At 38.5% G+C, this 10,360-nt stretch overlaps 1 protein-coding gene across 1 annotated transcript in view; it reads left to right on the forward strand.

Annotated features, from left to right (window-relative positions):
- The window catches only part of rtn4r (reticulon 4 receptor), a 40,807-nt gene extending 32,556 nt beyond the window's left edge, over positions 1–8,251 (forward strand). The window contains exon 2 of the mRNA XM_008336237.3: positions 6,122–8,251. Within this exon, the coding sequence (XP_008334459.1) occupies positions 6,122–7,491 (1,370 nt within the window). The 3' untranslated portion in view covers positions 7,492–8,251. The remainder of the gene's footprint in view (positions 1–6,121) is intronic.
- The last annotated feature ends 2,109 nt before the right edge of the window (positions 8,252–10,360 follow it).

The following is a 10,360-nucleotide window of genomic DNA, read 5'->3' on the forward strand; positions in this document are numbered from 1 at the left end:
TGACTCAAATAAAGACAACTGGGATGGTGTATTGTCAAAATGTTTCCCATACCTACAAACCTACTTGGCAGTCTTAAGGTGTCCCAAGTTAATCAAATGTGTTGTTGTAGCTGGTGCAATATTTCTTTTAATGTGAAAAGAAAATTAATGTGTGACATGTGGAGAAGAAGCTGGATTTCTGCCCGTGAGACACGACTCTTGTGGCTTGTCTATGAAAATCAGACTTTGCGTCGCACTCCTGCTGAGGGTGACTTGGATTCCTGCCCATTACTGTTTTCTATAGAATGGTGACTAATGTTCCCACTAATCCATTGACCAGATGCCACATCACGATAATTCACCTGCTGTAGCAGCCACTTGTTAGCTTAGTTCTGCTATTTTGAATCTCTGCCAAGCTCAAACCAAGATTACAAAATATACCTAAGGTAACCACAACCTTGTGCATTTTTTCTTTTTATGCATATACTGTATATACATAAATATACATAAATATAAGTTTATACATAAATATGCATACATATATTTTCATGTTTTTATAAGTTCTATTCTATATGCATATCCAGATATATATGCATATAGAAAAATATATACACTAGTAATGCTTACGTTCGCAATCTTGATCTTAATACATTTAACGTGGTACAACTCCAGCATGTATTCAGTGTATATATTAACTCAAAGAAACCATATTGAGACATACTGCATTTAGCAACAATTAGTACCTGTTTTAGGTCCTTATCAAATATCATAATGCATAAGTGAAGATGTAAAAAAAATGCACTCTCATTTTATGTACAACTATAGCAATGCAAATCTTCTAAAGCTGTATATATTTCCTCCAAGTCGTTCTTTGTATAATACAAGCAGATATTCAGCCTTGCACTATATTAATAGAGACTTAATGGGAACACAACATGCTGGGCTCAGTTAATGCATGGTGACAACTGTTTGCAGTTGTAAAGTACAACACACTCCTGAATGACAGTCCAGCAAGGAACTAAGCAAGTCTGAGGTCAAGACATCACTCAAGGGACGATGTCAATTTGACGTCATTCATTAGGAGGTACAAGTCTCGAGCCGCACCTTCTCCCACAATTGCTAACTGCTTAAGAAGGGATATGATCAGACAGCCATCTGATTGTGAGCCCATTCTCCCAATGTCAGGACACTGAGACATGAAAACCTACATGGCTCCACCACAGCTATGTGTAGGCAGATATCGTCAGCGTGTGAAATGGTATTAATTACATTTCTGCCTCTTGTTAAAAAAAAAATAGAAATATATGAACATGAACACATGCATGTGGATCATGTGGTTTCTTTAAAAAAAAAAACAGAATGCATTTTCCTTCTGCCAGCCAACTTCTGGTTCCTCCTTTATAGTTATTTATAAGCCATCTGCTCGGGCAAGGAACGTGTCAGATGTGAATAAAACACAGAATCCTCTGCAGTCCCTCTTAGTTTTCAAATTATGTTCCATCTACTGCAAATCCTCCATGGATGATCCCAACATGGGAGACCCAGAGATGTGCTGCTCCATCATGTCCTAAAAGACCGGTTTGCTTTCATGTGTCTACCCTTATTTAAGACCCAAACATCTGGTTCATTAATGTTGTATATGGGCAGCTCATCTGATCTGTGTCTGTTCTCCTTGAGTGTCTGTTGCCTTTTCTAGTAAGTGGGTCATAACTATTAACAAAGAAACACAATTAGGAGACTCATCTTCCAATGTAACCCTACATCTTCAGACCGATTCATAAGATAACTACTCAAAAATGTACTAAAACTGACTTATCTTAAGAAGAGAAAATTGTTAAATAAAAAAAAAAAGACATTCTGTTAAAAATACATTCTCAGCGAAGGAAATAAATCCCAGAAAGGTTATTAATTGACCCAGATCAAGTGGTGGTGGTGGTGGTGGTGTGGGCAGATGGGTGATTGGGTTACTTAATCTTATCTTAATCGTGAGGACAGGGTGCATGGCATACAGTTCATTGGTCCATCACAGATGGCTGATAAGAGATAAACAAGCATTAACACTCGCATTCACACCTATGGTAAATTTAGAGACCTAACCTCATCCTCGCTCTTCTTTTTTGTTTTTTGTTTTTTTTTTTTCACCTGTAAGAGAAAACCCATTACACTTAGGAAGAAAACCGAAACTTCTCAGAGAAGATCAACCCAACAAAACGTTATCTCCTGTCAACACCACTTCTGCACCCCCACCTTTTATAAATAAGACTATATTTTTAACCCCCCAGCCCTCTGTCGACACGTTTACAGCAGAGCTTCAAAACTCTACCAGTCTTCATTTGAAACACTACAGTCTCACAAAGCTGATATTATTGATAAACAAAGGAAATTAAAGTAGAAATCAAGCTATTTCCCACTATGGAACAAACAAGGAAATTAAAGGTAATTAAATTCGAAATGTTTCAGCTTAGTGATTTGGCCCAGCTTTTATATTGGGTGGACTTCATGAAATAAATATTCCCATGTTTACCAAGTGTTGGATGCTGGTTATGGGTCGATTCAAACCCAGTGCCTACTTCATTAAAGGTGCTTTTTTTTCTTTTACTTTAGGCTTTTAAGGATTGACAGATTTGGACTTGTTAGAAATGGATTTCTTTGTAGGACTATTACCACTTTTTTTTTAAACTAATCAGCATTACTTATAATGAGCCAATCATAACTAACAAACCGTGATACTGAACTAAGATCTAATATTTGGTTTCAAGCACCAGATGGGAGAGCAGATGGAATTGGAACAGATCATAGGCTTGAGAGAGGAAACAAATAAACCAATTCAACAAAGACAAATCTGCAGAGTCATATCCTGCTCACAAAAGGTACACAGCGTTACCAACATGAGTGTTAAAAGGTTTGTTAAATGTACTGTATTTATTTTATTATTATTAAATGTGCTTTTTTGGAAATAGGATGCACCTAATCTGCAACTGTAAGCAACTGTGAATCCCTGAGTGTGTTTTTCTGTTATTGCGTAGCTATACTTATGAAAACATCTTTGGGGAAATAGTGTACAAAAAAAGAAGGCATTTTGAGGTTCAAGATTTAGATTGGAATTAGGATTAGAGTAGGTTAGATTACAGTTGGGGGATTAAAATTACAGATAAATGTTTGTAATAAAAAAAGGTTAGAATAAGCAATGAGGAATTTCACTCTGTGCATACGTGTGCATATAAAATACATACTTTATTGTGTGTTTGTGTACTATTTGATAATGTATAATGTATATGCCCAGACAGGCAGGTGACCTCACAGAGAAGGTTCATGGCTATAATAAATGCAGTGCTGCCTTAGAGCAGCACAATAACATGGTTTCAGAAAAGGGGACATTGGTCTCTTTGGAAAACAACTGGGATTTATCTGTGACAGGAACATCACTTTCACTCTGGGCGGAGTGGCTGACACTGTCATGTTAGCTTTCTCCTCACTATTCCCACCTCTTCAGACCGAGGCCACGGTGAGCGTTCCACATTCCACCGCGAGTCTCTCTATCCCATCGTTCCTCTTGTGCATTCGCAATTACACAAAGAAGAGTTTGCTCAGAGCTGCAAACTAATCAGACACACATGCAAATAAGCTTGGAATCTTGTTAAGGGATACAGACACAGAAATGAGACAAAGCTGCCTGCACCCACGTCTCTGAAGAACTTTAGCAGGCAGAACATAATGCTTAATTTGATTATGCTCCTACGCTATTTTCTGCTTTTTTTTTTATATAATTTTAGAGATTTGTTTTGACGGGAGATTAAATTAGTCAAGTAAATAGAATTAAATCTCAAGACAATGGACAATTGAGGCTAGGAACAATTTGAATTTGAATTTTTTAAGATATTGTGGGTCCTGTCAACAATATAAAAAACACAAATAGAACACATCACTCAGCCTTAATTACTTTCTCTAACCAAGTGGTTCTCAAAGCATGGACACAAAACTAGCTAGAGCAATGAAAAATCCAAGATCGCTTGAAGAAATTGGGATCATTTGTATTTTATTCCTAAACTGTATTGTAAATTCAAAGTAGATTTGTCATGAAAATGAACACTTGGTTTTAGCTAGCTATACAGTGCTAGATATATTGTGCAAGTCGTAGAGTATCGAAAGATAGATTTAACACTCCGTCCCAAATGCTGAGGTTTTGTCTTTTGTGTGTTTTGTCATCCTCTGACATCCTAATCTACAAGGAATTTTTTTTTCCTGTCTGTACAACTTATTCTTCGTGTCCATGCACACACTTGGAAATGATCCATACTACCAAGATATATAATTGGCCTTGAGTGGAATGTCTATTAGTGTAATTATGAAAAGTACAGGATCCCAGTTTCACTCAAAACTAACGTATGGTAATACAGTCCGAGCACAGCAGATGGAAAGGATGGAAAGATGCCATTAGTGTAAAAAACAAGTATAATTGGAATGGAATTGATGACACTCTGTCCTATGGTGTCACTCAGTCGACTGTAACAAAGACAAGACAGATTACACTGGAAGATGTGTGAACCCGGCTTTGACATGCGATGCGTGGGCAAAGGTAGCCTGTTAATGAATGGGGGAAATGAAGACAGCAGAAGAACGATGCGCAGCATGCTATTCGATAAAATATTGCTATTGTTAGGTAGTGCTGAAGGAAAATTGCTGCGATGCAGAAAGAGTGGGAAGTCTTGACAGCTTTCTGGTGGCAGTCTGACGGCTGAGCAGGGGGATTGGAAGGAAAGTGCAGCAGAGGGCTGCTGTCAGGCCACACCAGTGTGCCATTTAACAAGGTCCAGAGATGAGCGGCACTGTAACACATTGCAGAGAAACGAGAGAGAGAGCGGAGTAAGTGAGGGTGGAGAGGGCTGCATTTTTTTCCAAAGTCTTGCTACCTGTCATGTCTGGGACTCTGAAATCCTTCATAGGTGCATTAGAGCGGAGATTGAAGGTCCTCAATCAGGGCAGGAGCCGGGAAGGATTTAGAGATTTGTAGGTAAACCTGTAAGATATGCTGTACCACATCTCCTATAATACAGACACATATGAAAACATGTGTGAGATCTGATGAACAAACCTGCATCAGTGGTGTTTGCTAATTCAGGTCTGCTCTTTACGAAAAAACCTGTCAACATATGAAAATAATTTGAAAATAATATGAAAAAAAAAGGCTGCAGTTTGTCTCTAGACGTCACTCAACACGTCACTCCCAAACATAGTCCCTGTGTAGGACTAGGAGACTAAGTGCTGCAGCAATTTTTTTAAAAAAGAGTTGTCAATAAGGAAAAAGAAATTATGCTGCTTCTGGTTATGGTGTTTGCCATAGTTGTTATTTAGCATCAGCCGTGAAAGTACTGTAGCTGTCCAGTGCAGAAGCCCATTGAAACTAAATGTCAACAGGGTTGAATACAATTGTTTATACAGAATTACTGATTGGTGCTGAGAACATCATACCATGTGACCCTTTTTTAACTCCCCTTTAGTAATTAAATAATAATAAAACTGTCCACATTCGACAAAATATTTATAACCTCACTGAGAACATTTAGTTTCTCCATTCTGTCTTGGGCAATGGCAAAGGATTCACAAAATGTTCCAGTCTGAGTGGTTGGTACTGATGCTCGTCACTAAACTAACCCCAGCCATGGCAGATGAGAAGGAGAATAATTGTGTTAGTAAATGTAAAATACGGCTTATTTTAAACTTGGATGCCCTTAGAGCAAACTTGCAGAAGAATCCACTACCCCTCTGCTATAGTTCATCCTAATGCAGTACTTCACAAAAAATGCTTTGCTCTTGGCTGCACAGTGGAAACTCAAACTAAATGTCAACCTCCCAAAGCCTGCAACCTCATTAGTTATGTCACCGCTATTAGTTAAGGATAATTCAACTGTATCCTGTCACATTTTTTATTTTCTAGCTGCTAAGATATCGCTACAGCAAGGAGTGTTTTTTAATGTGATTTTTTTTTAATGATGTCTGCCCACATTCCATAACATTTGGTCGTGACTCAACACATCTGGCAGATTTTCACACATTTGTTTGTGTTTTTTATAGGACATGTGACATTTACTTTTCACATTTATTATTCCCTAATGGATTGCCCTTTCTCTTTATGTTTCTCCAGGAGGGCGACTCCTGTTTCTGGTTATGTGGCTGAACCTTGTGCCTCAAACTGACAGCTGCCCTGCAAAGTGTGTGTGCTTCAGTGAGCCCAGGCCCACGGTGGCCTGCCAACAACAAGGACTCTTTTCGGTTCCTACTGAGATCCCTGTGCGCAGCCAGAGAATATTCCTTCAAAGCAACAAGCTCACGGTGGTCAAGTCCACCAGCTTCAGCTCTTGTCGCAACCTAACAGTTCTTTGGCTATACTCCAACAACATCAGCTACATTGAGGCTGGGGCCTTCTATGGCTTGGAAAAGCTAGAGGAATTGGACATTGGAGACAATGGCAACCTCCGCACCATCAGCCCCACAGCCTTTAAGGGGTTGACCAAGCTGCACACTCTCCATCTGCACCGGTGTGGTCTATCAGAGCTGCCCGTTGGAGTTTTCAAAGGAATGTTCTCCCTACAGTACCTTTACCTGCAGGACAATAACATTCTATTGCTGCATGATGATACTTTTGTGGACCTTGCCAACCTCACTTATCTCTACCTGCACAACAACAAAATCAAGATTGTCACTGACAACATGTTTCGTGGATTAATCAATTTGGACCGTCTACTACTACATGAGAATCGTGTATTCTATGTCCAACCACGGGCTTTCAGTGATCTTGGAAAGCTGAAATCTCTGTTCCTTTTCTTCAACAACCTTACAGTCTTGTCAGGGGAGGTAATGGACCCACTGGCATCTCTCCAATACTTGCGTTTGAATGGAAACCAGTGGATCTGTGACTGCCGAGCGAAAACCTTGTGGGACTGGTTTAAACGCTTCAAAGGTTCCAGCTCTGAGCTCGAGTGTGAAGTCCCAGAGTTCCTGGCAGGTAAGGACTTGAAACGTCTAAAAAGTGATGACCTGGAGGGGTGTGTGGAAATGCCTCAAATCCAGACCAGCCTATTTAACGCTAAGACCCAGTCTGGCAAATTCCATTCTACCGAAAATCCAATGGGGGAAACTATTCCGAGATGTTGTCTTGGCGACAATGACAAGTCCTCTATTCTGTCAGGCAAGAGCCGCCAAATCACCAACAACCCCCTCAAGGAGAAGGAGAACATGTCAAAGACTAAATATAAAGATCCCGAAAGAACAAAAAATGAGACCCAGAACAAGCAGAACGACGGACCACTTGGAACCTTGTCCAACAATCTGGATGAGTCTTTGGAAAACCCAAACCCTGATCTGGAATCATCAACACCATCAAACAAAAAGAAGAAGAAGTGTTCCAAAAAGCCAAAATCGGACACCCAATGCAACAAAAGCCAGGCTACTGCTTTACAAGGTCCTTACATTCTCTTCATTCCAATGATCTGGATTTCTCTAGCCATGTCTTAGAACTGCTGATCTCGTACTTAACAAAGGACTCGCGATTGTTGATGCTAATGACAATGATGATGAAGATGCAGTGACATCTACATCGGGCAGAGACTAAGAAGCAAGGGATCTCAATGATCCGTTATGGGTGAGGACAAACAATCATGACAATGTTACAGTACATTTAACAAAATGGATGCCTTTACAGAACACAACAGATCCCATGTATATAATGAATTGGTGCCCACAATTGTTTGTTCTCTATGTACTTAATGGTACTGTGTCTAAGCTACATTTTGGAGACCCCTCCCTTTTCTCTCCCCCCAATGCTTTTACTGCTTTGACAGGATGCTGAGTGAATGAAAAAAAGACAAAACACAAAGACAAGAGTTTTAAAAAACAAAGCACAGACAAAGTGCCAACGAAGAATGTTGGGTCTGTTTGGAAAGGAGAAACGACCCCCCCTCCCCATCCTCTGCCCACTGTTATTTATTCAAAGTGATGCATTTGTTATGTTTTTTATGTTTGTAAAAACAAATGTTTTACTTCAGTTTGAGTTGTATTTTCATGACAGAGAGGGTAAATGGGTGGGACCAAAAGAATGCTAATGGTTTGTTCATTGAGATTTCGAAGGAACCATAGATATGCATTTTATTTTACTTGTGTACAAGTATGAACATAATATGAATAAAGTTCCTATTTTGTAGGTCATGTTGCTTTTGTGTAATACTTTCGCAGGGTATAGAAAAAATATATGGAATTTTAGTATAATAAAACTGAACTAACAAAGTAACCAAATGTGAACACTCTTACTTTATTTATTCTCCATGAAAAAAGTCATTTCCGATTGCCAAACCATAGGCAGATTAATAAGGAACCAAAAAACAAAATACCTTTCCTTGTATTTGTCAAAACATCCTGTTAATTTGCACCAGTGCAGTTTACAGGATGGTTTTAAATGGTTACAAAAATGTATTTTAATAAAGTACAGATTAAATGAAATGAAATAGAACAAAACTGTCCTTTTAACAGGACAGCTAAGTAAGACTGACTATTCCGAACAGATGGCTGACCCACTGTGGCACAGCCATTGTTTTTCGAGGCTGTTGGTGAAGTGATGGCCAACTGTTTTGGTCAAACTGCATTTGTTTTGTCTAACTTTGCAGACAGCCCTGCAAAGATTGGTGACATCGCTAGAAATATAGAGACAAAGAAAGAGATGGAAAATAGTTCACCTTCCTTATACTTAACGTTTGGAACTGTCGAAGAATTTGTGTTATTAAACTAGAAATATATATAGCTTTTGCGTTAGTAAGAACCCTTTGGAGGTTAATGTCTCTTTTCCTAATGCTATGCAAAATATCAAACAAAAAACAATAAATATGTGATAATATGTAGTTTAAAACAAGGTCAAATTCAACATCAACACCCACCCATGCCACATATTTTTGCAGCTTAAGGGACTTTTGCACATACATGATGCTCTGCCCTAGGCAGCATGACAACATTTAGCATATCATTAGACGTAGCTATTTATAATTATTTATACTATAAACACTATGAATACGCGTCATATTTCCCCATTATTTTGAATGCATTATTGATGTTATGTGAAAATATAGGAGGAATATTCAAAGGTTGCCTATTCACATCATAACATTAATATTGAAATGGAACTCTAGCAACATATCAAGCACAGCTTTGTCTCTTGATATGAAAGAAAATGCAGTACTGTAGGCTATGCTTGAATTCAAAAGGCTTAGCCCTGAAATATGTGACTTAATAATCAGAACAAGTGTCTTGTAAGTCCATGTTGTCGCCGTGAGTCCACAGGTCAAGATAATACAGGGATTTAAAATCTGCACTGCATTAAGCCAAGATCTTGTCAACAGCCCTCACTTTATCTCACACCAAGTTAAAGGATTACAATGGAAGGTCTCAAAAATCCTCTGAGCTTCTTATTGTTGTCCATTGAACCTGGAGAGCAGCAGGAACGACGGGACCTAAAGAGATATCGATCCTGGGTCGGAATCAACGGGGAAAATCAACAAGGCTCCTGCAACCAGTGACCCTCGATCCACTGCTAATACCTGAGCAGCTGCTGAATGAAACAATGCTGAAACCTGTCTCTGACTGATTCAATCTTCTCATGCACATCTGCAGAGGTAGGCACTACTGGCTAAATCCAACATCCAATGTGACAGTTATGATAGATGGAGACCTTGTGCTGTACACTTGTGGCTACTAAGAGCATTGTATCAATTAAATCCACATCAGTATTAGTGAATATCATATTTTGTTTACAGGCACTTGTCATTTTATTGTGATAAGCATTTTTTTTCTTCACATAAAAGTATCAATAAGTGGAATTTTGAAAGTTTATCATTATCAAGTTGAAAACTCAGCAATTGATAGTGAAATGAATAGTGGTAAAAAAAAAAAGTTACACATCACAGTCATCGCTTGAACATCAGTCTTAGATACTGTACTTCTGAACTCAGAAATGTTGGTCAAGGCAGAAGGGGGAACCTAAATTTTGATTTATATTTTAAACCAAAGCATATAATTTTATTATGCAGGCCCATTACCCACTTTAGGGTCTTACTAAGTAAATCTAATTCATTTTATCTTTCACAGACATTTTATGTGCCATCTTCATGACTCTAATATCTCTTCTATTGAAATATTCTGCCGTTTGATTTGATAGAAATCAATGTTTATACTGCTGGGAACATAAAAATCTAATCAAGTGCACTCCAGGTAATTACCATTCTGTTATGTGATAAAAGTACTTATCTTGGATTTTTACTTAAAAGGCACTTCTGATGAAAATATTATCAAATAATGGGTGAACATTTGCCTGATCATATTGAACACTTTAAAGGTGGCA

The sequence above is a fragment of the Cynoglossus semilaevis genome, chromosome Z (assembly GCF_000523025.1).
Source record: "Cynoglossus semilaevis isolate Cse_v1.0 chromosome Z, Cse_v1.0, whole genome shotgun sequence".
Classification (NCBI taxonomy): Eukaryota; Metazoa; Chordata; class Actinopteri; order Pleuronectiformes; family Cynoglossidae; genus Cynoglossus; species Cynoglossus semilaevis.